The sequence below is a fragment of the Gorilla gorilla genome, chromosome 5 (assembly GCF_029281585.2).
Source record: "Gorilla gorilla gorilla isolate KB3781 chromosome 5, NHGRI_mGorGor1-v2.1_pri, whole genome shotgun sequence".
In the NCBI taxonomy this organism is placed as follows: Eukaryota; Metazoa; Chordata; class Mammalia; order Primates; family Hominidae; genus Gorilla; species Gorilla gorilla.
Window position 1 is genome coordinate 45,775,237 of NC_073229.2, and position 27,700 is coordinate 45,802,936.

Here is a 27,700-nt window from a genome sequence, read left to right on the forward strand (position 1 = left end):
ACTTCTGTTCTCCTGTCCAGAACTTCCTTACATTTTGTACCAGGGTACTGGCGTGTTTGCCAGTTGGAAATTGACATCTCACAGGTGCTCTCTGAGTTCATATATTTCTTCTCCAAGTTGTCATGGGATTCCTACATATATTTTTCTCACATAAATTAATTGTATCTCCTCCCTTTTGGTGACTGTTTGGGCATTTTCCCATTTCTGTCCTGCTCATTAGTTCTTTTAGTAGTTCCATATTCCTCTCCCCAACTTTCACCTCACTTCAGTTCATCCTTTCCTGACTTTAGTTCCCCTTCCAATTAACTCTCTTTTTTTAATGGTACCTCTTTCCCAGTTGACTAGCTCATATTAAGCAAGGTCACTATTAAGAAGCTATTTTGGAGACAGAAGTTTTGTGTTTACTTATAGCTGTTCATGTGTACTTTCCTTTTCCCCTATCTTCAGTTCCTTTCTCCTAGCATAAAGAATAGGATGTGACATTGGCTTGATGTTTATTTATTACATTTTTATTTCAGGTGGTGAGACCAGGAGTGAGAACAGGGAATTAGCTTCAAAACAGGTAATATCTACTGGAATCCAACCACATGGAGAGACAGCTGCCAAATGCAACGGGGATGTTATCAGGGGTCTTGAGCATGAAGAAGCCCGAGACCTTCTGGGCAGATTAGAGAGGCAGCGGGGAAATCCCACACAAGAGAGACGACATAAATGTGATGAATGTGGGAAAAGCTTTGCTCAGAGCTCAGGCCTTGTTCGCCACTGGAGAATCCACACTGGGGAGAAACCCTATCAGTGTAATGTGTGTGGTAAAGCCTTCAGTTACAGGTCAGCCCTTCTTTCACATCAGGATATCCACAACAAAGTAAAACGCTATCACTGTAAGGAGTGTGGCAAAGCCTTCAGTCAGAACACAGGCCTGATTCTGCACCAGAGAATCCACACTGGGGAGAAGCCATATCAGTGCAATCAGTGTGGGAAGGCTTTCAGTCAGAGTGCGGGCCTTATTCTGCACCAGAGAATCCACAGTGGAGAGAGACCCTATGAATGTAATGAGTGTGGGAAAGCTTTCAGTCATAGCTCACACCTCATTGGACATCAGAGAATCCACACTGGGGAGAAGCCCTATGAGTGTGATGAGTGTGGGAAAACCTTCAGGCGGAGCTCACATCTTATTGGTCATCAGAGGAGCCACACTGGGGAGAAACCCTACAAATGCAATGAGTGTGGGAGGGCCTTCAGTCAGAAGTCAGGCCTTATTGAACATCAGAGAATCCATACTGGAGAAAGACCCTATAAATGTAAAGAATGTGGGAAAGCTTTCAATGGGAACACTGGTCTCATTCAACACCTGAGAATTCACACAGGGGAGAAGCCCTACCAATGTAATGAGTGTGGGAAAGCCTTTATTCAGAGGTCAAGTCTCATTCGACATCAGAGAATCCACAGTGGTGAAAAATCTGAATCCATAAGCGTTTAGGAACAACATCAGTTACAGTTTGAGCATTATTCAGCATTAGGGAAACCACACACTGGTGAGAGGTCTTTCAGTGTACTAAAAGGCAGAAAGGTCATCGCAACTTTAGTGTCAGAATCTATAGTGGTGGCAAAGTTAGGATAGCTCTTTAGTAATTTGGGCCCAGTGCCTTGGTGAAGGTTGATTAGCTTGACTGTCTTTGAAAGTATCTGATGGAGCTCCTGATGACCTAATGTATCCTTTAGAAATTTAAAATAGCATTAGAGCAAGTTGCTTGTCATGGCTTGAAGAGCTTAACTTTGTCTTTTGGGTGAGTAGCTATAGGTTTGAGAGAGGCTGGCTACTCCTAGTTCCTGTGCTTCTTCCCATCTCCTGTGATCCCCCTCTCCCATTTATTCCCTTGAAGGTGCCCTTGTATTCCTAATCTGATCTAAGAAGCTGCTGTAGAGTCAGAAGTAGCTTCTGTGTGAAACTTATATTTGTATGTAGCTTTCTAGGAAAATTTTACAGACACTTAAAGTATTTATGCTTAAGTGTGCATTTTTTTATTCTAATATTCCTTCTAGTCAGTGGAAATTTGTATTCCCATACAAACTCAGAATGCTATATTTTTAACAGCACTCCAGCATTTTTCTTCATGTATCACCTTCACTGACTCCATTGAGTCGTTGAGCATCTGTACATATCCTTCACCACCCCCAGTCCCAGCACCCGTGTCAGTAAAGAAAGTGGACACATTAGTAATGGTTATGGGAGTAATGCAGAGAAAGAGGTGAGTGGAGACTCAGCCCAGCTGCTCTTGAGCTTGGATAGTTATACATTTTGGTGACTTCTGACTCTCCTTCCACCTCCCCACTGTACACTGTGGTACAAATAGTTTGCACTATCCTAGTTATGGCATCAGGTAGGAGAAGGAGACAAAGATGCTTTAGGAAGATAAAAACCTTACAAAGAATGTTTACTCATCTTTTTTGGCCCATTACAATACTGCTTTCTCAGGTTCTTATCAGCCTGTGCAAACTCCCTGACTAGATGGTCTGTCACTCCTATCATTACCTTGCACCCATCTCTTTAGATGGCCTCAGCACCACACTCGTTATTCTCCATCTGTTTCTTGCCATTAGTTTATATGACTTTAATATCCACAGTGGTAATCTAATACCTTACCTCACAGGTTTTCATTCTTTTGAACTCTGGTGCACTCTATCTGTAATCCATGTCTATAATCTACCAACAAAGATGTACTCTTAAACTCAGTATCACCAGGCACTATATTTCATCTTTGAGGCTTTTGTTATACCAAGGAATACTATATAAAGTAATGAGACTGGTTTAAAGTAACATGCCAGAACTTACGCATCCAATGTGGCTTGTCACTTGTTATTCCCAAGTACTATTATTCCATACTACTATATTCTTCCAAATATTTGGAACACTCTTAGAATTCCCATTTAATAAACCATATGAGAAAACCCTCTATTACTCTTACACTTTAGTTTTACCATTTGAGTAGCCACTTATTCACCAGAGTTGGAATTGAGAAATTTTGGGCTTTCCAAAATTAACCTTTAAACTTAAAATTGATTACATTGAGCCTATTCAGAAAAAAAATTATATAGGTTCTGATGAAAGCTTCATAATTTCACCCTGTGACTATCCTGAAAAGAAATAATAATCATTTTATGATTGATGGGTCAAAAAAAGCAATCAAAGTCTTATGTCATAGAGGACCACCTTTTGGATCATAAATTCTTTCCCTATAACATTCCTTCTCTGCCTCTCTATGGCCCACTTTGACCACTAACAACATCAGAATTATCTACATCAATTTCATTGAGCCATTGGTGAATGAAGACACCCATCACTTGTCATGTTGGTTTCCAACAGTCCTTTTGATTATCCTTTATTTTCTTATCCTCCCTTCTCTTGTTTCTTTTTTTTTTATTTATAAGTTACCATTCCTAGTTTCTTTGTACTTGAAATTTTAAGAAACCAGAAACAAGTAAATCTGGTTGTATCTAGATCTTTGCTCTGTGTTTCAGTTGTGCCTTACCCTCTGTAAGATACTGATTCTTCCTGGGGCCAGTATTACCTTGTATGCAAATATTACATATGATGGGTGCATTGTCAGAGGGAAAATACATGTGTATGTACACATGTGTATGTACACACACACACACCTGCCATACACTTTAGAAGAACGCTTCTCTTCTATTCCAATAAAAAGTCCTTTTAGCAATGCAACATATTAACAAAATTGGGTGCATTCAGGGTGGTGTGGCCATAGACCAGAGCAACACATTGAAATGTGTACAGATGTACTAGCTAAAGTCTCTTTATGTGTCAGTATTAAGAGTAATATGTAGCCAGATTACTTAAATCTCAGAATTACTAAGCATGTGGCATAAATTTGGAGAAAATAATATGACTAGAAAAATTAGTGTTATATTGGGTGTGAGAAAAGACTGTGTCTTGAAAGAATTATCAAAGCTGATACAGCGCATATACAGAATTAGCCAAATGGTGTAAGACAATAGAAAAAGGCTGTGGATTCTTTGAGGACATCACTAGAAATCATTCTTTGTCTCAAGTTCACACTCTTAGCATAGAATATTATTGACTAGGCTGTATGACATTTTGAGCTCTTAACTGTGAATGGCATTCATTAAGCTCCTTTATCCTATAGATTCTATCTTTATGTTCATCTGAAATGAACTATTCATCAGTACTTTCTCCTCCCATCCTAAGCTTCTCATTTTAGGAACTGACATGATAAGGTGGTTCTTTCATAACTCTAATGCCATCCAACATAGCCCTGGGAGAGGCATGTTAGGTTTCAGAGATTTTCTCCATGGAGCGAGGTGCAGTGCTAGAATATGGTGGTTGATTCCCAAACAGAGCAGTTAACTTTACTCTTGGTTCTGAGTCTCCAAATAATAATAGCCGACGTTTATTGAGCACTTACTATGTGCCCAACCTTGTTATGCCTTTCTCAGGCTCATGATAAATGTATTAGTCTGTTCTCATGCTGCTATTAAAGACATACCTGACACTGGGTAATTTATAAAGGAAAGAGGTTTAATGGACTCAGTTCCACATCGCTGGGGACGCCTCACAATCATGGTGGAAGGCAAGGAGGAGCAAATCGTGTCTTATACATGGATGGCAGCAGGCAAAGAGAGAACTTGTGCAGGGGAACTCTTTATAAAACCGTCCGATCTTGTGAGACTTATTCACTATCACAAGAACAGCACAGGAAAGTTCTGCCCCTGTGATTCAGTTACCTCCCACTTGGTCCCACCCACGACACGTGGGAATTGTGGGAGCTACAATTCAAGATGAGATTTGGATGGGACACAGCCAAACCATATCAATAGGTATTATTTTATCCCCCATTTTATAAATGAGGAAACGGAGGCTTAGTTGAGTGAGCTGACAAATATCACCCAGCCAGTATGTGATAAAACTGATTGTGACCCACACAGTTTGATTCTAGAGCCTGTTCTGACTACTGTGCTAAGGTGTGTATAATGAACATGGTAATTCTAACCAGCTTTTTAAAAATATGTAGCGCTTGTCATGAGATGTACTGGGGAAAAGAATATGCAGTAGAGTGCAAATACATTACAATTACTAGAAAATTGGTGGAAATGCCTTTTGGGGTTACAATTATATCATTTTTAAGTGTTGATGCTTTGTAGTACTACAAAGCTAAATTGTGCAAATAAAACATATTTAACAGAGTAATTGGGAGGATAAAGCAATAATAAATTCAAATATATTTTTCTCCAAACTGCCAAAGGGAAAGTAGAATTGTGGAGGGAAATGAAATATCCATGTACCAGGCCAGGCAGATGGTCAGTTAGGATGACAATAGTAAGTTCATCTACAGCATAAAATGTGAAATGCTTTCAACCTCATTGCCCATTTCCAACTACCATTCTGTTTCTCCTCTATTGTTCATGGTTTTTCAAACATATCTTTGATTTTTCAACCCCCCTTTTTCATTAATCTGTTCTTAAAACTTCTTTTTACTGGCTTTCATACTTAGCATTCCAGTGAAATGTTCTTAGACTAACCAGTGGACAAATAATAAGGCCTTTTTTTATTATTATTTCTTGTCCTTTTTGATCTAATTTATATTTTATATTGTTGAATTCTCCCTCCTTTGGCTTGTGGGATCCTTTTTCTCTAATATCTGGCTTTCTTTTTTTAGTTGATCTTTCCACCCACTCCCCTTTCTCCTCTTCTCCACTGAGAATAATCTCCCTGCCTTTTATTCACTTCATTTTCTATACTCCTATTTATCCATCTTGATTGTTTATACCTACTATTTGTATTCGAATGACTTCATTTTTCCCACCCTGTGGGTCAGTTTCTGACTTTTGGAATTTTCCACAGGTACCTGTACAACTTGATATTCGAAAACAGGATTCATCACCATATATCCCCAGCCCCCGTTTTCTTTTTAAACAGGCCTCATTGCCTAATTCCTTTGCCCTGAAAAGTGTCACCACCTTTATATTTTTACCCCAGCCTTGGAGTTATCTTTTTCTGCTCTCTATACTCCATGTCCAAAAACTTGCTGTCAGTCCAGTTTTTAATCAGTTTTCTCCTTGAGGCTTGATCTCCCATTTCTCTCATACCATTATAGCTTTTCATGTAGATCTGAGGCCCAGGTTACTGTAATTCTTTTTTTTCCAATTTCCTTGCTCCCAGGATCCCCATCTTGTATAAAGTTTCCAAGGTGCTCCTCCTCAAACTCCATTTTTACAATATCCGTATTGTAAAATTTTCATTTTCAGTAACACCCAGTAGATAATTTTTCAAAGACGATCCTCCTCAAACACCCATTTTTACAATATCTCTATTGTAAAATTTCATTTTCACTAAGTAACACCCAGTAGATAATTGCTATGGAGCAGTGGTGTTCCAAATTCTCCATTACCTCTATGCCTAATATTCATCAGCCTTCATTACTCTCTAGCATATTCACCTTGATTCAACAGATTCAAACTTCCTACAGCCTTCTACTGATGTCTTACAAGCTCTTGCCTCTGTGCCTTTCTCATGCTATTCTTTTTGCTTAGATTGCTCTTTGGTCCCCGCTCATGTTCATCACTCCCTTCAAAGCCTTTCTTCCTTTATATCTTCTGACTGAGCTCTCCCTGATTGACATCACCTCATGCGATGACCTCCCTCATTCTGTGCTGCCTCAGCACTTATCTTTTGAGTTTGTATTGTGGTCCATGTACTTACTAATATGTTGCTTTCTAATTATTTTCTAGCACTCTGTGTTACAGTTTCATATTTGTATTTATTTCCAAAATTAAATTGTAAGCTCCTTGAGGGCAGGAATAATAACTTTTACATTTGTATCTCTGCACCCCCGAGTGCCTAGTATAGTGCTGAGCACATAGTAGGCGTTTAATAAATGCTTGTTGAAGTATTGTGTGGATTATTTGTGGTGGTATCTACAGAAATTTTTAAGCTGTTCTCAAGAATGTCTCTTACCACTTTGGGTGCTCAAAAATGTACAGACCTATTTTCGTATGCTAGCATAGTATATCAGGATCTGCCTCTACCTAAGAGTAAGGCCAAAAAAAATTCATCTTTAGGAAATTATGTGTGAAAAGCTGAAGCTCTCCATTTGGCCAGCCTTATTGGTCAAGAAAGAAAATAAGCACTAAAGACTATTGTGTGAAGGTTATAATTCCAAAAGTGCTTGAGAATAGGCTTTTGTATATGAGATTAGTGGTTCTCTTTGGGAGAAATTTGGCAATGTTTGGGGACATTTTTGGTCATACCATTGGTGGGCAGCTGGGATGCTACTGGCATCTAGTAGGTAGAGGCTGGGGATGCTGCTAAGCATCATGTTTGCACAGGACAGCACCTCACCCCCCCACATCGCCCCGCCCCTGCCCCTGTCCCCGCCCCACAACAAAGAATTATCTGGCCCAAAATCCTTAATGCTGAGGTTGTGAGACTTGATATATTTAAGGTAAATAGGAGAAAGAGATACGAAGTACTGGCAATACAATTAGAAAAATTAGCTATGCCAAGCCTTAAGAGAATCCTGTGTGTGTGCATATTTTGTGGTTTTTAAGACTATAAAAGAAAAAGAAGACTTAATGTTTGGCATTCACAGCAACATATGTCAGGGTGTTCATAAACAATAAAGTTGATGATGTTTTAAGGTTGCTTTCAGCATCAGATCTGCCATCATCCCTATGCCAAGTGTTTCAGCATACAAGTGTTACAGAAGTACAAGTCTAGTTTTAGTCTTCCATATCTTGGTTCATTATAGCATCAAAGGTAAAATACTGGGGGCTGTCTCTTTAACAGAGGGGCTATAACATCAAAGATTTAGCCTTGAGGACAACATATGACCCTCAGTCCCTTGGACAGCCTCTAGGCAGGAATTACCAGCATGCCAAGGAAACCACAAGCCAGAATATTGTCAGAGTTTGCCAAGTAAAACCATTCCAGTTTTATTTGTTTTTAACGTAGTTTTTAACATACTGTGTTAATCCTATTTAGGAAGGCAAATATGTAGGAGGAAATGTGATTTCCTAAATTAAATCGTTAAAAAGCAGGCCTTTAGAAGCACTAGCTTGCTTTTGCAGCAGGGGTACTTAATTCAGCAGGTTTAGAAAGGTTCAACCCCTGGGTGCAGTGGCTCACGCTTACAATCCCAGCACTTTGGTAGGCCAAGGCAGAAGGATTGCTTAAGGCCAGGAGTTCAAGAGCAGCCTGAGCAACAGCAAGACTGTCTCTACAAAAAAAACTTAAAAAATAAAAAAAGTTAATCGGGTGTGGTGGGATGCATCTGTAGTCCCAGCTACTCAAAAGAATATGGTGGGAGGATCCCTTGAGCCCTTGCAGTGAGCTATGATTATGCCACTGGGCGACAGAGGTCTCAAAAGTTCAACCCAAGTTACAAAATCAGTTTAAATGTGTAATATACCAAAGAAATAGCTGCTTGCTCTGTCATATTTAAATATTCATAGTTTAGAATGCTAGGTTTAGTGTTCCAATCCATTATTCTGTAAATGGAGGCTCAAAGAGGCCACTTGGTTAGGTTTCCTGGGGCTTTGCCCATTTCTTTTCTCCCCTAGTTATGCCCTCAGGTGTGACCCTTGTATATTCTTAATTCATGCTCTGCCATAAGATGGATTCAAACTTTGTGCCTCCACCTGTAATGATTCATTTTAGGAATTACTCCTTTTATCATCTTTATATCCAAACCAGTATATTTACTGACTACAGTGTTTTGAGTTAAGTTCTTTCATAAATAATTGAATAGCCGGAGAAATTTTGCAGTATCGCAGTCATGTTTTGAAAATATTGTTCTTGGTTCTTGTCTCTAATCTTTGAGAAAGCACACAGGATATAGTGTGTTGGCTTTCAGATCACTAATAATTAAGACCAGAGTTCTGTGGCCCCGTGTGTCGCTTTAAGGGATCCTGTAGGGCCCACACGAGAAATTTCACCAACTGCACTATCTTTAAATTCCAACATACACGGGTGGTCCTGCCCTGGATAAAACTCAGGAAGCAAAATCAACCTTCGAGAGAGGTGAGGTAGGAAGTCTGAGCATTGCCGACGGGCCGGAGCAAATCGCTCCCGGGCTAGACTCTGCCTGCACCGCGGCGGGGACAGGTGGAGGTTTCAACCCCTGTTGGGCAACCTCGGGCGCAGCCAGGCCCCGCCCAGAAATTTCCGGGACACGCCCCGGAAGTACTGAGAGGGACTTCCGCCCCGCGGCGAGGCTTCGGAGCTGGTTGCTGCTCACAGGCAGAGAAACGCTGGTATGCATTTGGGTGTCGCTTGGGTGGATGTTGCACAGCTGCAACCCCTCAGACCTCGTCTCTCCGCGCCTGCCTGGGTGGAATGTGTGCAGGAACTCCAGGAGAGGCAACCCCTCCTGAGACGGTGGGGATTGTATCCAAATGCAGTCTTCCAGGAAAGGGTTTTTCCTCGAGATTTAGTGCCGCAGGGGCCTAGAGTTGGGACTACTTCCCTTTCAGTTACAACCCTGGCCGTTACTGCCAGGGTTACTGCCGTCTTCAGAGCTTCATTGAGTACCAACTACAAGTGTGCTTCTGGTACCAATTGGTATCACTGCCCACCAGATCTTCAGCTCTCTTTTTCAAACAAAAGGGGGAAAATGCAAATAATTGGAAATAAATGTTCGGTGCTCTAAATTCAGGAGAGGCTTCTTCCACCACTTAATTGTGCCCGTGACATTTCATTTCGAATGCAGAACTTATTTTCTCTCTACTTCAGCTTGGCAATAAATGGCTACCCTTCCCTTTAGCAGTCACTTCCATCCACGCCAGGACCACCTTACAGCAACCTTAATGCTGTTCTCTCATGAGCCCTTCCACTATCCCAAGCAGTGCCTAAAGGCAATGGGGAAGATTACCACTGCAGTCCTGCTGCCCCAGCATGTGATCTGAGAGCCCTTTGCAAATTAGCTCCTTATTTAAGATTGCACTTCTTTCCCCCCATAACACTTAGTAGTGTAACACCTATGGCAATCTTTGCTTTTTCTTTGAGTAAAATGTTTCTTTTACAGAAGTGTTCCTGAAGACTCTTCAATTACAGGAAAAGCTGCATGACTGCATCTTTAGAGGAGATGGTTTCGCTGGTTCCAAGGATTCTGTTAATGAGAAAACTCCACAGGCCAGCATTCTGTAAGCTGGCTCCAGCAGCCCAGTTGACAGTGGCTGAGGCCAGTTCCTGATCATCCTGAGGAACACCAGGTCTGGGAGAGGGAGCAGCACTGGCCAGGGGAGGGAGGATTTTCCTTGGGGAAGTGGCTAAGCTGGATGATTTCAAGGAATTGAGTGAATCCAGACAGCAGGTGGGGAGAGATATTATCATCTTACAACTTTTGATCTCTTAGGGATTCTTCCCTTTTTTTCCCCTACTTTTTAAGCACGTAAGTCAGAAGCCACACTACCTATGATTTTGGCCAAGTCATTTTATCTTTCTGTGCCTATATGTCATCTGTCAGTGGGGATAATAAAAGCACCTGTCTAGAGTTGTTATGAGGATTACATGAACAGTACCTGCTACATAGGAAGTGCTATCCAGGTATTTGTTGTAATTATTTCTTACTTTCCTTACCTCCCTGGAATTAGCCTGTTCTGCTGATTTATTCATTTCCACAGCGATTCTTTGATAAATTCATGTGTTTAATTTTTTTCTGGCCCCAGCTGTTGGTTACAGTCAGGAAGTAGGCAAGAAATGCCAGCTCCGGAAGCAGAGGGAGAATAAGATAGTTATTCTCTAGTGCCACCCAGGAATATGCCACTGAAGTATTAATGACAGACTCTTCCCTCTACAGGAGAGTTGTGCTAAACTTTGACATTTTGTGGTCTTCTGGGGATTCTGGAAGTAAGGGACCTGAGGTGACTTAACAACAACTGCTGTATGACAGGATCAGGATAAGTGAGTTGTGAATGCTTAGCAGAGTCTGATTAAGTTCAGAGTGAAGCTGGAGCAGGAGAGAATCCAGCTCTGACCTGCCGTTTACACTTTTTTTTATCGTTCAGGAACTTCATCTTGGCTGCCAGTTTTCAGAAATAGAAATTGTAAATATATTTCCATTTTTTTGTCTTTGACTGCTTAAAGTGCTTTTGTTTGTTTGTTTTACCTCACAGGAGTTTTTATTCTATGTGGGTCAAGTTTACCAATCTTTTCATTAATGATCTCTGGATATTGGCTTATAAGGAGGAGGACTTTTCTTTTTTGAGATGGAGTCTCGCTCTGTCACCCAGGCTGGAGTGCAGTGGTGCGATCTCTGCTCACTGCAACCTCCGCCTCCCGGGTTCAAGTGATTCTCCTGCCTCAGCCTTCTGAGTAGCTGGGATTACAGGCACGCACCACCACGCCTGGCTAATTTTTGTATTTTTAGTAGAGATGGGGTTTCACAATGTTGGTCAGGCTGGTCTCAAACTCCTGACCTCATGATCCACCCACCTTGGCCTCCCAAAGTTCTGGAATTACAGCCGTGAGCGACCGCGCCCGGCCAGGAGGAGGGCCTTTCTATTCTGAGGTTATAAAGGACTCACCTCATGTTTTCCTCTGGTACTTTTATGGTTTCATTTATAACATGTAAAACTGGTTTATTTGGAATATATCCTAGTTTATAGAGTAAGGTAGAAATCTAATTTACCATCTTTCCAGATGGTTATCCAGTTCTCACCATGCATTTGAAGAGTTCACTTTTTTTTTTTTTTTTAACTCATTTGCTACCTTTGTCATATGCTAAATTTATGTGTCTATTTCTGGGCCTTCTGTTCTGTACCATTATCATGAGTGCTGCACACTTTAAGTATTAAGGCTTTATAATAAGTAAGTTCTTTAGGACAAGTACCCTTCTTTCTCAGTTTCCCCAGGTAGTCCTGCATGTTTAGTCTTCTAGGTGAACATTAAAATCTTCTAAAAAGTTTCTATTTTCATGAGAATAGTGTTGAATTTACAAATTAATTTGGAGATTACTGGCTGAATACTACCCTGAGAAGCCGTAAAGTGGCTTAATCTGGGAAGCAAGCCCTAGATTGAAATTTCATCTTGGCTGTTTTAACAGGTGCCTGACCTCGGAAAATTTATTTGCTTCTCAGTTTTTATATGTATGCGAGGAGGACTTTAACGTCTGCCCTGTAGGATTAAATGAGATAAAAAGCATAAAATGTCTTCTTGGGAGTAAGCAATCCTTTCTTCACACGGTCCATTCTGGTCAACTCACAAATCCCTGAGAGGGAGGCCTCCAGGATCCTAGAGTAGATGACCAGATGCCCAGGCGCGGGATCCACGGAAGTCAAAGTCAAGCTTTCTAGGCCGACAGCTGTCCTCAGTCACTTGGTCAGATAGTCTAATCTCAGTTTTTCAGGTGAGTTCCCTCTTCACTTTCTTCTAGAGTTTTGCATATGCCCTGGGGTGGACACCCTCGGAGGATGGGAGAAACTATGTACTGCGCCAGGTCGCCTCAGGCCTGCCTTTTCCCTCCATCCTTCCCCACCCCTCCCCTCTTCCACCCACTTTCTCACACTCCTCCTCTTTTCTCTTTCCTCCCTTTTCCTCCCTCTTCATCATCCTCCCTCTTATTTTTCTTTCCCTTCACTACCCCATCTCCTGCCTGGCCCTTCTGCACTGGCAGAGTAGACCCTCAGAAACCCTGGGAGGGAGGATGGCTGGGACAGGCTGATGTCTTGAGTCCTGTCCTTGGCTGTCTCTGAGGCTGTTAAGACTCCTAATTACAGGAGTGACTCCGACTTGCTTTTCTGACAGGGCTAAATTTCCGAGAGTGGGGTGCAGGAATGGAGACCTTATTTTCTCTTGGTCCTGGATCCTCAGTTCTGCTTTGTGTTGGTTTTTGTTGTTGATATTGTTGTTTGTTCGTTTTGTAGAATAGCGTTCAATTGGGATTTAACTGTTTTTGTCATTATTATACTGAGGTTATATGTTCTGGGGAGGAAGACCACAAAGGTGAAGTGCCATTCTCATTATATCAAGGGTGCACACTGTTAACTTATAACTGTCAAGACATAAAACAATTTGTAAGGTGGAAAAAGGCAGAGAGGGGTAATTAGTGTAATTTGAGTTGGGAGCAAAAATTTTATCAAGTTTAGACACAAAACTGGGTTTGTTCCCAAGAAAGTAGCAGCCATCCCTTTTCTTAGGAGAGGTGAGGGGTTTATTCTGTCACAGTTCCAGGAGAGACAAAGGATCCCTGTTGCTGAGATACTGTTTATCATAGCAACAACAGCTGCAGAAATAGTAGTGGCATAGCAATGAACAGAGGTTTTTTGGTCCCCGTGTCTCTCTTCCATCTCAAATAGTATGGACTTCTATGGGCAGTAAAACATACCTGTTAATGGTGTTATTGTCATTTTTCCAAACTTCTTATCAGTTGAATTTGTTTCTGTTGCCATTTCTATTCCCATACTCCTTCATCTGCTCTATCTGCAAATCTCTTGCGTTTCTGTCTTGTTTTCCAATTTAATTAAATATGATTCGCATTTAAAAGTAGGAACTATGTATTATTTTTATATTCATTTATATTCCGGATTGTATGTATATGTTTTAGATGACTTTGTAGAGGATATTTTATTTATTCATTTATATTTTTTGAGACAGGATCTTGCTCTGTTGCCCAGGTTGGAGTGCAGTGGCATGATCATAGCTCACTGCAGCTTCAATCTCCCAGACTCAAGTGATCCTTCTGCCTTTGCCTCCCAAGTAGCTGGGATGATAGGCGTGTGCCATGAAGATATATTTAAATAGCCGTTTGAGTCAGATATTCATTCCAACAGTTATTTGATGTTATTGAGACATGATACAGGCTGAGTGAAAACATTTTATGTGAGTGCCATATGATTGGTTTGTCCTGGGATTACTGAACGTGTTTGAGAGCTCTAGTCTGTATCATATTATATTGCTTTAGCAACAGGGAATAAAGCACATTTCAAAGGTCTGTTTATTATTTTAGGAATCAAGGCCAGAGGTGTGAACAAAGTGTCAGCTCTGAAGGGAAGGTTTTTCTAAGGATGGACCCACACCAGAAGGTCCCTAGCATATATAATGGGGATACTTTACAAACTCCTGAGTATGAAAAAGTCTCTCAGTATGAGGACCAGTTAGAAAGGCATGAGGGTAGGCACATGGAAGAAAGACGGTATAAATGCAATGAATGTGGAAAGAAGTTTGCCCAGAGCTCAGGCCTTGTTCGACATCAGAGAATCCACACTGGAGAGAAACCCTATGAGTGTGATCACTGTGGAAAAGCCTTTAGCGTGCGCTCAACCCTCACTGTGCATGAAAGAATCCACACTGGTGAGAAGCCTTATACTTGTAATGAGTGTAAGAAAGCCTTCAGTGTAAGGGCACACCTGATTATACATCAGAGAATCCACAATGGAGAGAAACCCTATGAATGTAATGAGTGTGGCAAAGCATTTAGTGTGAGCTCAGACCTTATCAAACATCAGAGAATCCATACTGGTGAGAAACCTTATGAGTGTGATGAGTGTGGAAAAGCTTTCAGTGTGAGCTCAGCCCTCATCAAGCATCAGAGAATCCATACAGGAGAAAAGCCGTATGAGTGTAAGGAATGTGGGAAGGCCTTCTATGTGAACTCAGCACTTATTAATCACCAGAGGATTCACTCTGGAGAAAAGCCCTATGAGTGTGGAGAGTGTGGAAAAGCATTCAGCCAGATCTCAACGCTTATTCATCACCAGAGAATCCATACTGGAGAGAAACCGTATGAGTGTGAAGAGTGTGGGAAAGCTTTCCGTGGGAGTTCTAACCTTACTAAACACCAGAAAACACATGCCAAAGGAAAGTGTCATCAGTGATTTATGTGGCAAATATATTCCAAAGGGCTTTTGTTGCATCGGAAGATACCATTGAAAGAAGAGTATGGTTAAAGTTAATGCCTTAATTGACACTTCACCCTTGAAATACTGAAGTGAGAAATCACTCAAAAGTAACTCCATCAGCATTGTTTCTAAGGCTGTAAAATCACATCTACTTCTGAGAAGGTAATTTTGCAACTCATAAGGTAAAGCCATTTAAAAACCATATAGTATATAATGTAGTTTGTGTTGGCTTAGAGCAAACTAGCAATTCAAACATTTTCCTCTTATGAGCAAGACTTTTGTTGTTGTTTTCTTCCTGTTGGTGTTATAGATAAAACATTAGATTTGAAATTGGAAGCAATTGGTGAGAGAGGAAGGACATATCCTTAGTTGAATCTGGAAAATACCAACCCATTTATCTTTCTTTGCCTTTGATGTACTGCTATGCTCTTAGGATGATTAGATGTGTGTGCGACTTCTTGGCAGAAGGTAGAGCATATCTTTAGGTAGGAATCCCAATAGATAATTTTTCAGGGTGATTCTTGCATAGTCAAAAAGCCTTAAACCTTTTGACTTACTGACTCAATAAGCCTTTGAGTTTGACTGAGGTTCCTCAACCAATGCAAACAAAACAAAGACAAAAACTTCCCAAGGAGATTTAAGTGTTTCTGACTTCTGATCCTTGCTCATAGCTGATCATAGGTCACTGCTGTGTGTGGTGTCATATATGCAAAAGCTCAGAGATATAATAATGGGACACTTGGGGAATTTTCGAGGTCAGTGTTGGTTTTAGGATGACTATGTGAAGCTTGATACCTAGTGTCAACCAAGAGTGCTCAGATTTGAGAGGTGAGTTTGATTTTGAAAATGTTTTTGCTGTGTCTATGGGACTCCCACTACAGCTGTCCACCAGACCATAATCTAACTTCCTAACACTAATCCCCAAAGCCTGTATTTGCACATGTGGAACTCAGGAGAGAAATCTGGACTTTAAAATTACTTTGTTACTATTTTTCTTTTTCTCTTTTTTTCCTTTTGAAACAGGGTCTTGCTCTATCACCCAGGCTGAAGTGCAGTAGTGTGATCCCACCTCACTGCCGCCTCAGCTTCCTGGGCTCAAGTGATCCTCCCATCTCAGCCTCCCAAATAGCTGGTTTTACAGGTGTGCACCACTATGCCTGCTAATTTCTTATTTTTTGTAGAGACAAGGTCTTACTATGTTATCCAGGCTGGTCTCCATTTCCCCTGCTCAAGCAATCCTCCCACCTTATCCTACCTAAGTGCTGGAATTACAGGCACGAGCCACCGGGTTAGGCTATTTTTCTATTTTAACAATGATTTCTCCCTCCTGAGTAATAGTCCTGAAATTTTTTATTCCTGGAATTTAATTCATGTTAGGTTCAAGATGTGCCAAATCGATAGAAATTGCAGATAGCTTTGGTGGTTCACATTTGGAATAGATTATAGAGAACACTCTCTGGGAAGGTGAAATGGTGTTCACTTCTCAGAAAGAGGCTCTGTGTTGCAAAGGGATGCACAGTTTCCGTGAATTATCCTAATCAGCACTTCAGGCAAGTCAGCTGTAAAACACACTGGACTTCATGAAGCTCTGAGCCAACTTGTGGCCAGTAGGCACTAAGGTCAGAGACGCATATGGAAAAGCACATGATGAAGCCTCTGGTATTGGAGTAGTGCCTACAGCCCTGCCCAAGGCCTGGATGTGGGGATTGAAGGCAAAGAAGACCATGGTTCTGGAGCTCATGTTGAGGATGGACCTCACTCAGGGAATGGGGCACATTAGAGAAGGTAAAACATATACTGTACTTACAGCAGAAGTGAAGGGCTTCAGGAAGTTCTCTTTGCTTTGCTGAGTTCATGTGTGAATTCTTTTGCACTGCTTCTTCCTGTCTTTGGCAATTGAAGGAGACTAGGTTTTCCTTGATTTGACCTGTCAACCCATTTCTGTGCTGTTGCTTTCAATGTTTTTAGTGTTTACCTTTCTAACCCCAGCTATCTTGGTTTGTTTCTAGAATGGAGATTTACAGACAGTCATCTGGGTGGAGGACACCCTTTTGGGATCAGCACTGAAAGTGACGCCATATCCCACTCCAAACCAGCACAACTATAAATACTAAGCAGTGAGTGGTATTCTGAAGACTTTGAAGGAGGAGCTATTTCTGAAAATAAATTTATTTTGTTGAAGAATTTAACCATTAAGCGATCAGGATATGTGTACTATGGTTATTACTTTTGAGCTCAAAGTAAGGTATTAGTGATTATTTGTTTTAGGTTGGGTCTTGTGCCAGGTGCTAGGAATACAAAAATAAGTGAAAAAAGCACCCTAATCTCGGGGCTCGCAGACTATTTGGTGACAGGGAGAAGAGAGTAGATAGAAAACAACAAATACTGTGATAAAGCCGGCTAGATTTGTAGAGTACTTTGCATTGAGGAGGGTTTAACAGTGACTCACGAAAACAATTGAAAAGGCTTTGGAGGAGGACGAAAGCTTGGAGGAAAAGAATGAGTTCTTGAGCCACATGATACAGAAGAATGAGGGAAGGTACAGTGAGAATAGCATGTGAAAAAGCACAGTGCATCTGGGGGTAAGGAAGGAAGTTTTCACGGACCTTGATTATATTTCAAGAATCATAGAATATGCATATAAAAGTAGTATATTATGACCAGACCAGACATTCTTTGTTCTGCTAAGAAGTATGAAACATATTCTTTAGGCCAGTGTTTCTTCAAACATTTTGTGCAGTAAGAAACCCATTTTATGTTGTAACTCAGTGTACCGTTTTTGGGAGAGACCATCCTCCTTGGGCCTTGCACTCCTACGTGTCTTGCTGGGTGTGCCAACATTGCAAGGGCATGGCAGCTCTTACTCAGGCCACTTTTTATTGCCATGGAGCTAGTAACCTTGAAAGATGAGGTGACATCTCTTGGACTAAGAGTAGGTTAGCTTGCTTGCTTACTTATTACTGTTTGGTATTCTTTTGGAAAGTTCCTGTTCAATTTTTTTACATGTTTATAGGAATTATTTACATATTCTGGATATGAGCTCTTTTCATAGAGGATGCAAATATTATCTCCATCTTTATAGCTTGCCTTTTATTCTCTTAATGATGTCTTTTGATGAATATACATTTTTAATTTTAATATAGTCCTATTTATCAATCTTTTTCTTTCATGTGTTTCTTGTTTTGTGTCTTTTGAATAATTCTTTCTCTCCCTTAAGATCATGAAGATAATCTCTACCATTTTAAAAAGTTTTCTAATTTGCTTTATCATTTATATCTGTAATCCATTTGAAATTTATTTTTCTGCCTGAGTGAGGTAAAGTCTAATTTCATTCTTTTCCATATGGATATTCTTTTCATCCTTCATCACTTATGGGAATGCCTGTCATTTCCCACTGTTCTACAGTGCCAATTTGTCATTAATTAATTTTCCAAAAATGCATGGATCTGTTTCTAGTTTCTCTGTTATGTTCCATTGCTTTATTTGGCTCTCCCTTCATCAATACCAGATTTTCCTAATTATTGTAGCTTTACATTGTTCTGGTATCCAGCGGAGCAAATCATCCTACTTGAAGAGTCAGACTCCATGCTAAATTTCTACGTGTCATTTTTCAGGCCCAACCATAGGCAGTTACAAAGGCCGTACACCTCATGAAGGAAAGCTACCCTCCCCATGCCAGACTTGGGGCACAGCCAATGCATTGCAGTCTCTGAAGAAAGTTGCAGTCAAGGACCCAGACCCCTGGCCCAGCCATGCTCTTAGGCATATCTGCATTCCTAGTCCAAGCACCTCTGTTTAGAGGTCTCTTTATTGGTGGCCTCCTCTATAAACAATTCTGAGACCATTTTACTGGGATCAGGAACCTTGATGCCACTTGTCTTCACTTTCAATAGTTAGTACTTTTCCACTCCTAGAACTTTTCCCTCTTTCCCCTCCCAGCCCTTAGGCCCATAAAATGGCTGGAGCCTTTTATTTAGGTTTCTCATAGTAGCGAGATGATCCCCATATCTTTGCTGATTGTTTTGACGCTTGTTTGACTCTGTTCCATGGGTAAGAATGTAACACTGCAGGAGCCAGCAGTTTTTCCTGCTGAGCCTCTTGCTAATGCTACTGCTGATCGAAGGCTTGACTGATACCTTATCATTTTGGCATGTTTTAACTGACCACCACAACACCTGGCAGCTCAGTTCTTTCTGCATCAGCTTAGTTCTTAACACCACCTTCTTCTCCTACTTCATAAGTGTCTTGGCTGTTCCTGGTTCTTTGCATTTACATATAAATTTTAGGATCAGCTGTCAAATTTGACCCACTCCCTTCTAAAAAATTATTGGGATTTTGATTGAGAGTGTATTGAATCTATAGATTATTGGGGAGAATCAACATTCTTGCATGAATTTTCTAATTCATGAACATGGTATAGCATTCCATTTCTTTAGGGTCTTAATTTTTCCCAATAATATTTTATGGTTTTCTGTGTCGGTCTTGATCATCTTTATTAGATTTATTTCTAGACATCTGACATTTCTTCCATGTAATTGTTAGTAGTGTCATTTTTAAAAATTTACTTTCTGTTTACAGAGACTTAGCATTGATTTTTATATATTGACTTTGTAGCCAGCATTCTAATAACATATAGATATTTTGGGTCTTTACATATACCATTCGCAAATGATGACAGTTGTATTTCTTCCTTTCAAATCTTTATACTTTTTTTCCCTCTTATTACATTAGTATGACATCTACTACCATGATAAAAAGAAGTGGTAGTAGCTGGCATCTTTGTCTGGAAGGCCTGCTGTGACCTTAACTGTAGGTTCCTTTCTCCAGTGACTCATCTTGAGATTACCCTTCTCTCATACCTCCAACATTTTTGAGACTTGGATATTCCAAGCCTGTGCTAACCATTCACTTCTTTGGCTACACTCAGCAGAAGAGAAATAGAAAGCTGCCAACCTCTTAGACTCAAACGAAATCATTTTCCCATTTGTTACCCTCAGAAATTGGCTCTTTCCATCCACAGGTTCCACATCCATGGATTCAACCAACTGTGTATTGTCAGTATTCAAAAAAATAATAAAGTAAAAATAAACAAATAAATAAATAAATAAATAAAACAGTTATCTTGATCCCGATCTTCAGAACCTGCCTTGCCTGAAAATTTAACATTTTTCACACTACCTATGTGCGAGCCAACCAGCACTAGCTGAGAAGGGTTTCACATTTTCTTGACTCTGTTTAACTTGCATAAAAACAAGACTTTAGAACAAGTCTTACTTGGTGGTTGCACAGTTCATTAAAACATTTTAGGTTGAATTCCATTGATAGCTGATTTCTAAAATAATAGAACATTTTTAAAATACAGTATAACAACTATTTGCATAGCATTTTCATTAAATTAGGTATGATCAATAAGCTTGAGATTATTTAAAAGTATATAGGAGGATGTGTGTAGTTATATGCAAATACCATGCTGTTTTATGTAAGGGACCTGTGCATGCTGAGGTGTCCTGGAACCAGTCCCCAACAGATACCAAGGAACAACTATATACTGTCAGTTCGCATTACTTATAGTTAGTTGGGTCCTATAATGTTGCCGCAAACACTGAATTAGTGAGTACTGAACTGTTGTTCCTAGAGTTAATGAGGGGGTTAAATTCCTGTGAGCCTGTAGTCATAATATTTTCATCAATCCATATGTCATTTGCATTGTAAACATTCGTTCGCCAGCATCCTTGTAAAACAAGCCAGTCCCATCAGGGTTTGAAAGCAGCTCTTCCTTGGCTGAGCAGGTGGCTCACACCTGTAATCCCAGCACATTGGGAGGACAGGGCAGGAGGATCACAAGCCCAGAAGTTTCAGACCACCCTAGGCAACATAACAAGACCCTATCTCTAAAAATAAAAAATAAAAATAAATAAGGAAAGCAGCTCTTCCACATAACCCTTTTCTGTATAATACTACACAGATGTTTTAAAAATATTGCATAGCCTTCTAATCTTTAGAACCTGTCTTGCCTGAAACTTTAACATTTTCCACACTATCAACGTGGGAGCCAGCCAGCACTAACTTAGAAGGGTTTCACATGTTCTTGGGTTTTTTTCTTTAATTAGTTGCCATCTCATGAATACTCAATTTTTTTTTTTTTTTTTTGAGATGGAGTTTCACTCTTGTTGCCCAGGCTAGAGTGCAATGGCGCAATATTGGCTCACTGCAACCTCCGCCTCCCTGGTTCAAGCGATTCTCCTGCTTCAGCCTCCCAAGTAGCTGGGATTACAGGCATGCACCACCACGCCCGGCTTTTTCTTAGCTTCATCCCACACTGTAGATCTTGCTTTTTAGCACTTTCCCTAGTGACCTCATGTACAGATGACCAGATTTTCTCTTCCTTTTTCTGGATGTACCGAATTATTGAATCATTAACATTGTATTTATAGCCAACAGCTCTATCACTCATGCATGAATTAAGCTTATCTAACACACCTATTTTCTCTGTAAGGCACATGACAATCTTCTTGCACTTAGGAACACTAGACAGCACTTCACCACTATATTTGGGTACCATTTTAAACAGAAAAATTACCCCCAAAAAGCACACAAAAAGGGGCACTAGTGATGCCCCTAAAGGAAACTTGTTGATGATAGCTAAAACAAGAAGGCAGAGTGTCCCCTTGTTTGAACTCTTCAGATGGTATTAGTTTCATAGGGTTGCCATAATAGATTACCACAAACTTGGTGGCATGAAACAACAGAAATTTGTTTTCACACTGCTCTGGAGGCCAAAAGTCCAAATTCAGTTGTTGGCAGGGCTGCACTCCATCTGAAAGCTCTAGGGTACTTCCTGGCCTCTTCCAGATTCTAGGAATCCTAGGCTTGTAGCCACATCACTCAAATCTCAGCCTTTGTATTCACACCAGCTTTTGTCTCCTCTCTGTCTTCTCCTTTCCTATCTCTTATAGGGATCCTTGTCACAGGATTTAGGGCCCACCTGGATATTCCAGGCTGATCTCATCTTGAGATCATAAACTTAGTAATTACCTGCCAAGACCCTTTTTTCAAATAGGGTAACATTCACAGATTCCAGAGGTTAGGACATAGACATAACTTTTTGGGGGCCACCACTCAACCTACTGCAGATGATAAATTTTTCTCAGAAATAATTGATTAATACACTTGAGCACTGAAGCTGAAGTTTTCTGGCAATTAGCAAAAGGGAAAATATGTTGTTTTATATTGTTTTTTATTTGCCTAACAAAAGAAAGCAACTATCTTTGACTGCAGAGGTGAACTTTTTCCTGGAACTAAATTCAAGTAAACATATTGCTTGAATCCCTATGTAAAATATATTAAATAATAGATATTGTCTTCAACTATAGTTTTAAAAAGAGAAAAAATGGGTCATAGTGAACCCTAAAACAATCCCACAAAATCTTGTGTTCTATTAAATTACAACACACCTACAATATACAAATCATAAGCATACAATTTTATCACTTAAACTAAGTGAACACACTTGTGTAGCCCACACCCAGGTCAAGAAATAATATTTTCAGCCTTCCAGAAGCCTTTATCCCCATGATTCCTTGTAACACCATGATGAGTTATGCCTGTTTTTGAACTTTGTGTATACCATGTAACTCTTTTGTGGCTGGCTTGTTTCTTTTGACATTGTGAGGTGGATCCATGCTATTGAATATAGTTTTAGTTCATTCTCCCATGAAATTTTTAACTTATTGAAGCATTTCTACATGATGCTAAGAGAGTATGTTCAGGGATTTGCTCTATATAATCTTGCTTTTGATAATCAAAAGGGTTCGGCTTCAAGAATCTAAATGGATGGAAAGTTAAATGATTATCAAGTAGTGTCTCTCAGATTTCACATACATTAAGCAAGTATTGGCTTAAGATTCATGATTGAATTCTGTGACAAGTATCTGTGATCACATAGTCTTTATAGCTACCTCAGATTCTTTTTGTGATGGTTTAGGGGATGGATGTGTGAATAGATAGCTAAACTTTATTCTTGCCCAGCTATAAAGCCAACCCACTTCAGCATGAGCATGAGTAGTAGAGGAATTTCTGAGTAAAGACAATTTGTTCTTCAGGAAAAAACTCTGGATCTTCTACATCACAGTTTGGGTGCTTAGTTGGGATTCCAAACTTCTTTATCAAAAAGTAGGAAAGCTTCAGCCTGGAAGATGTTTAGAACAAGTTGCACAGTTCATTAAAACATTTTAGGTTGAGCTCTATTGATGTCTGATTTCTAAACAAACATATTTCCATTTCTGTAACTACTTCCAGTCTTCCCCTTCTTTCACCTCCCATAGCATATTGTTTCTTTCTTGGAACATTCATCTTCTCTTTTGCTTTGTTTGTTTTTTTATTTTGAGCCAGTTTCTCACTCTGTTGCTTAGTCTGGGATGCAGTGGCACAATGTCAACTCAAGGCAACTTCCAGTTCCCAGTTGCAAGCAATTCTCATGCTTTAGCCTCCTAAGTAGCTGGGACTATAGGCATGCGACACCATGCCCAGCTCATTTTTGTACTTTTAGTAGAGATGAGGTTTCACCATGTTGCCCGGGCTGGTCTCAAACTCCTGAGCTCAGCTAATCCACCTTCCATGGCCTGCCAAAGTGCTAGGATTACAGGCGTGAGCCACTGCACCCGGCCCTGTTTTACTTTGTATCTGTCTCTCTTGTCCTGCTCCTTTGATTGTGAGTTTTTTGACTGCAGGGATTATTATTATTATTCTTTATGGATTCTTTGCAGCCCTGAGTATGGCTTGAGATTGTACAAGTCATCTTGGGCTAATTAGGATCAATTAGTTTTTTGTCATGTAACCAACAACCTCCCAAATCTCAGTGGCTTTCAATAACAAAGGTTTATTCTTATTGCACATCAGTTATGGGTCAGTTGCAGCTGTGCAATACATTCTCTCTGTTCTAGGACCCAGGCTGGAGGAGCAGTCCTACCTTGAATGTGCTGCTTTTACAGCAATAGAAAAAACAGTTTTAGGACGATGTGATGGATTTAAATTAGCTACTTTGGAGGAGCATATGTCACTTACACTTCATTAGCTAAAACAAGTCAAATTACCAAGCCTAGTATCTGTGGGGTGGGGAAAATAATCCTTACAAAGAAGTCAGTGTGTAATAACAATACATAATCTATTATCGAGATAGCATATCTACCCTGATAGCCAATATTTATGGTATGCTTTCTATACCAGGGCTTTTCCTGAATGCCTATATATATATTTTTTCCTCAATGAACAACAATGCTATGAGACAGATACTTCTGTATTCCCATTTTACAGCTGAAGAAGAACAGAGACATTGAATAACTTGTCCAAGATCATGCAGTTAGGCAATGGTAGAGCCAGGAATTGAAACCAGAAGTCTGACTTCACAATCTTCTCTTACCCACAGTGCTGTATTATGAGAGTTTTAATCTGAAGGTTTATGTCTATGTACCATGTTGGGCTTTAAAGAGTCATGAAGTGTGCTAGTAAAAACTCTAAAAGTGAGATTCAGGAGCCCTTGGTCTCATCCTGTCTTTACCTCTGAGTAACCATATTACCTAGGCTCATGCCCCATACCTGGGCCTCAATTTCTGTATCCTTAAAAATAAGGTAAACAGACCAGATATTCTGTGATACCCGTTCAGCTTTGAATTTCTTATCTTTTCTCCAAGTAGATAGTAAAATATTTTGTTGATGTTGATATGATGACCTCTTTCATCTTCTGCTTCCTATGTTATTATCTTCATAGTAGATCTTGTATCAGTATTGATACAAGGCCTTCCCCAATCCTCTTCCTTCTATTTTACTTCTCCTGTTTTACTTTAATGATACTGCCACTACTGCTGCTACTACTACTACTACTACTACTACTACTACTACTACTACTGTCTACCATTTATTGAGACCTACTGTTTCAGAACAGGAAAATAAACCCAAAGAAAGCTGAAGGAAGAAAGTACTAAAGATGAGAACAGAAATCAACGAAAAAGCAAACATATATCCTTACTTAGAGCCTTCATATATAAAGAGTGTGTTTTAGGTATGTTCTCTCTGTAGGCTACTCATATATGTTACATTAGAATTCCCCTTTCTGTCTTCAGGAAAAAGGTGCTAATTGCATAATCAACTTGTTCTTTCAGATGGTGACTCCTGGCCTTAAACAGGAGTCTGTTTCAAAGCAAGACTTTTCCAGAAGAAGTCCAACAGAGTGATGTCCAGGGGACTAAATAGAAACATTTATCAGGGGCCCAACACTGAACAAGTTCATGGGCTTCTGAATAGTTTTCCCAAGTGAGGGGAGATCCCCTTTGAAGAAGCACAACAGACATTGCCTAAAGCTAAGGAGAGTATCACTGATAAAGGAACCGGAGACATCTGGGAGAATTTGCTCTGAAATTCAGTCCTGCCAATGCTCTGAGAGTGGGAAACCCTCCTTTCGGTTTGCACATGATTTTCAACTTCAGCAACTGTAATAAAACAAGCAGGCTCTCAATGTAAAGTTAGTGGAAAAGTCATTTCTCTGAAAATATCCCTCCCTATTTAAAAAAGCCTTAACACACCAGCAGCCCTGACTTAAACACCAGCATGTCCAAACTGGAGGAAAGCCCTATGTGTATCCTCAACATGGAAAGACCTTCAGTGTAAACCCAAGTCCCATGAAACAACAGAGAAGCCATCCTGGAGAGGACTTGCATGAGAGTAAAGAATGTGGCAAAATCTTCAGACACTGGATCTTGTCAGACATCAGAGAGCTCTTGTGGATATCTTCAGTGTGGAAAGCCTTCTGTGCGAGCTCAGTATTATTGAACATAAGTAAATTCATTTTGGACAAGAGCCTTATCTATATTCGTGAGTACAGCAAAGCCTCAAAGTGCTGTGACAGCCTTATTAAACATCAGAGAATCTGCACTGGAGAAAAACCCTGTTGGTCTGAAGAAGATAGTAAAAGGTTCATTATGGTTCAGCTCTGGTCACCCACCAGAGAGTCCACACTGGAGAGCAGCACCATTATGAATGTAGTGTGTGAGGGAAGGCCTTTATTTGGAAGCTAGCACTTACCAATCATCAGAATACCCATGCTGAAGAGAAAATTTATAAATGTAAAAATGTAAAAAAGCTCAATCTTATACATCAGAAAATCCACACTGGAACAAAACTGTATGCATATGACCATAGGGAAGCTAACAGTGTTAGCTCATTGCTTAAAGGGCATCAAGATTCCCGCATGGGGAAAAGCTCTTTGTAAATTATGTGGGAAAACCTTCAGTCAAAGTTCAGATCTTATCCAGCATCAGAGTCCACACTAGATAGAAGCTTTATGAGTTGGACAAATGTAAGAAAACATTTTGATGAACTCATCCTTTACTAAGCAACAAAGGATACACAACAAAAATGAACCTCAATAATAAAATATGTGGTAGAGAGATAGTAGAGGAATTTTTCAGTGTCATCTGTCATGATTAAGGAAAAGACCATTAAATAGAAGAGGTGACAGTAAAAAAAAAAAAAAAAAAAAAAGACCAAATGCATATAATCACTTTAACTGACATTATTTTATGGAATTAAAGACAAGTGTTGTTAGAAAAAGATTAGCATGTCACTTCATGGGCAGAGTTGAATTAATCTTCTGTGACCAATCTCTATGGATATTTAACTGTCTTTGATACGATTAACTTTTTATTTTCTGTAGTAGAGGTAGAGAGTAGAGGTAAGTCTTTATAACTAATCACGTAACTATAACCTGGATAATCCAAACATTATTGACTATATTGTTATTTGTTTGGAATTCATAATGCTCATTAAAATTTTTCTCAGAATGATTTTGACATTTATTCCTGGGACCCAGTAAGTGTATCACTTCTTCCAGACTTACTCCCTTTTATTTTTTGTGATGCTAGTCTCAGAAATGCTGCAAATAAATATGTGTGTTTTGGCAAATCATTTCCCAAAATTTCCTGTCCCTTTGTTAAAAAAAAAGATGTAGAAATGTGCATAGACTGTATGAACCTGCAGTATGATGAACAGACCTTATTGCCTTGTTCATCTTTGTGTCTCTAATATACAGAATAATGATTGATACAGAAAAGGCCCTCAAAACATGCTTGTTGAATGACTACTCCCAGGGTTCTGTTTATGGGTTGGTCTCAATCCCACCTACAGAGGGGCCTCTAATTAAGTTTGCCATAGGATTCTGCCCTCTTCCCAGACCTGATCAATGAATAACTTCGGGTACTCGGTGTGGACTGATTATGAACTCACTTCATGGCACATCAGAGTCATTGGTCTGTGTGAGGCCTTGCTTTCATTCTTACACACTTTTTCTCCTTTACTTTTATCCCAATCCTGTTTCTCCCATCCTTAAATACTTGATTTACAAAACTGGTCTTCTGTTAATATGACTCATTTTATACCATTCTGCTTTTTGAGTTTTATTCATATTAATATATGAAAGTCGAGTTCACCCCTTTAACTGCTGTACAATGCTTAGTCATTGATTCATTTCTCAAATGAAGGTCATTTTAAACAACTCTTTATAATAAACAGTCTTGCTGTGAACACTTTTGGGAGTGTTTTTCTGGAGAACATACCCAGGAGTCAATGGCTGGGTCACAAGTATGCACAGTGTCAATATCACTAGCAAGTAATGGTTTCTGTTCTTTGTGAACTGAGAGACCTCTCTGGCATCTTAGCCTGATCATGATAGCCCCTTTTCTGCATGAATTTCTGAAAGCAACTGACAACTAAACCAGACAGGCACATTCTCATCTGCTGGCAGTCTGGAGTGAGGTGAATCTCCAACATAAGAATGAGA

At 39.9% G+C, this 27,700-nt stretch overlaps 2 protein-coding genes across 20 annotated transcripts in view; both read left to right on the forward strand.

Annotated features, from left to right (window-relative positions):
- Positions 1 to 26,413, forward strand: part of LOC101135415 (zinc finger protein with KRAB and SCAN domains 8) — a 37,180-nt gene extending 10,767 nt beyond the window's left edge. For 3 of the 9 annotated variants that reach the window (XM_055390526.2, XM_063707417.1, XM_055390527.2), the window contains 5 exons: positions 519 to 9,288; positions 10,059 to 10,245; positions 16,881 to 16,988; positions 24,807 to 24,928; positions 25,029 to 26,413. In XM_055390526.2, the coding sequence (XP_055246501.1) occupies positions 519 to 1,480 (962 nt within the window). In that variant the 3' untranslated portion in view covers positions 1,481 to 9,288; positions 10,059 to 10,245; positions 16,881 to 16,988; positions 24,807 to 24,928; positions 25,029 to 26,413. Of the gene's footprint in view, positions 1 to 518; positions 9,289 to 10,058; positions 12,381 to 16,880; positions 16,989 to 24,806; positions 24,929 to 25,028 lie in introns of all 9 variants that reach the window. The other 6 variants (XM_063707420.1, XM_063707419.1, XM_063707418.1 and 3 more) reach the window with 6 other exon arrangements.
- LOC101136006 (zinc finger protein with KRAB and SCAN domains 8-like) lies at positions 9,202 to 26,413 on the forward strand. Of its 11 annotated transcripts, none has more exons than XR_010134221.1 (7): positions 9,215 to 9,288; positions 10,059 to 10,245; positions 12,078 to 12,380; positions 13,980 to 15,033; positions 16,881 to 16,988; positions 24,807 to 24,928; positions 25,029 to 26,413. XR_010134221.1 is itself a non-coding variant. In XM_063707425.1 (1 exon), the coding sequence occupies exon 1, from the start codon at positions 14,038 to 14,040 to the stop codon at positions 14,845 to 14,847; it is 810 nt and encodes a 269-aa protein (XP_063563495.1). In that variant the 5' UTR covers positions 12,379 to 14,037; the 3' UTR covers positions 14,848 to 17,060. The 11 variants fall into 11 exon arrangements, 1 of the variants encoding a protein (XP_063563495.1); XR_010134224.1 differs by having other exon boundaries at positions 9,233 to 9,288; positions 13,980 to 15,053; XR_010134222.1 differs by lacking the exon at positions 9,215 to 9,288 and adding an exon at positions 10,422 to 10,579.
- Positions 26,414 to 27,700: the final 1,287 nt, after the last annotated feature.

Coding starts and splice junctions, on each gene's coding strand:
- LOC101136006 (XM_063707425.1), top strand. CDS start 14,038: ATGGACCCACACCAGAAGGTCCCTAGCATATATAATGGGGATACTTTA.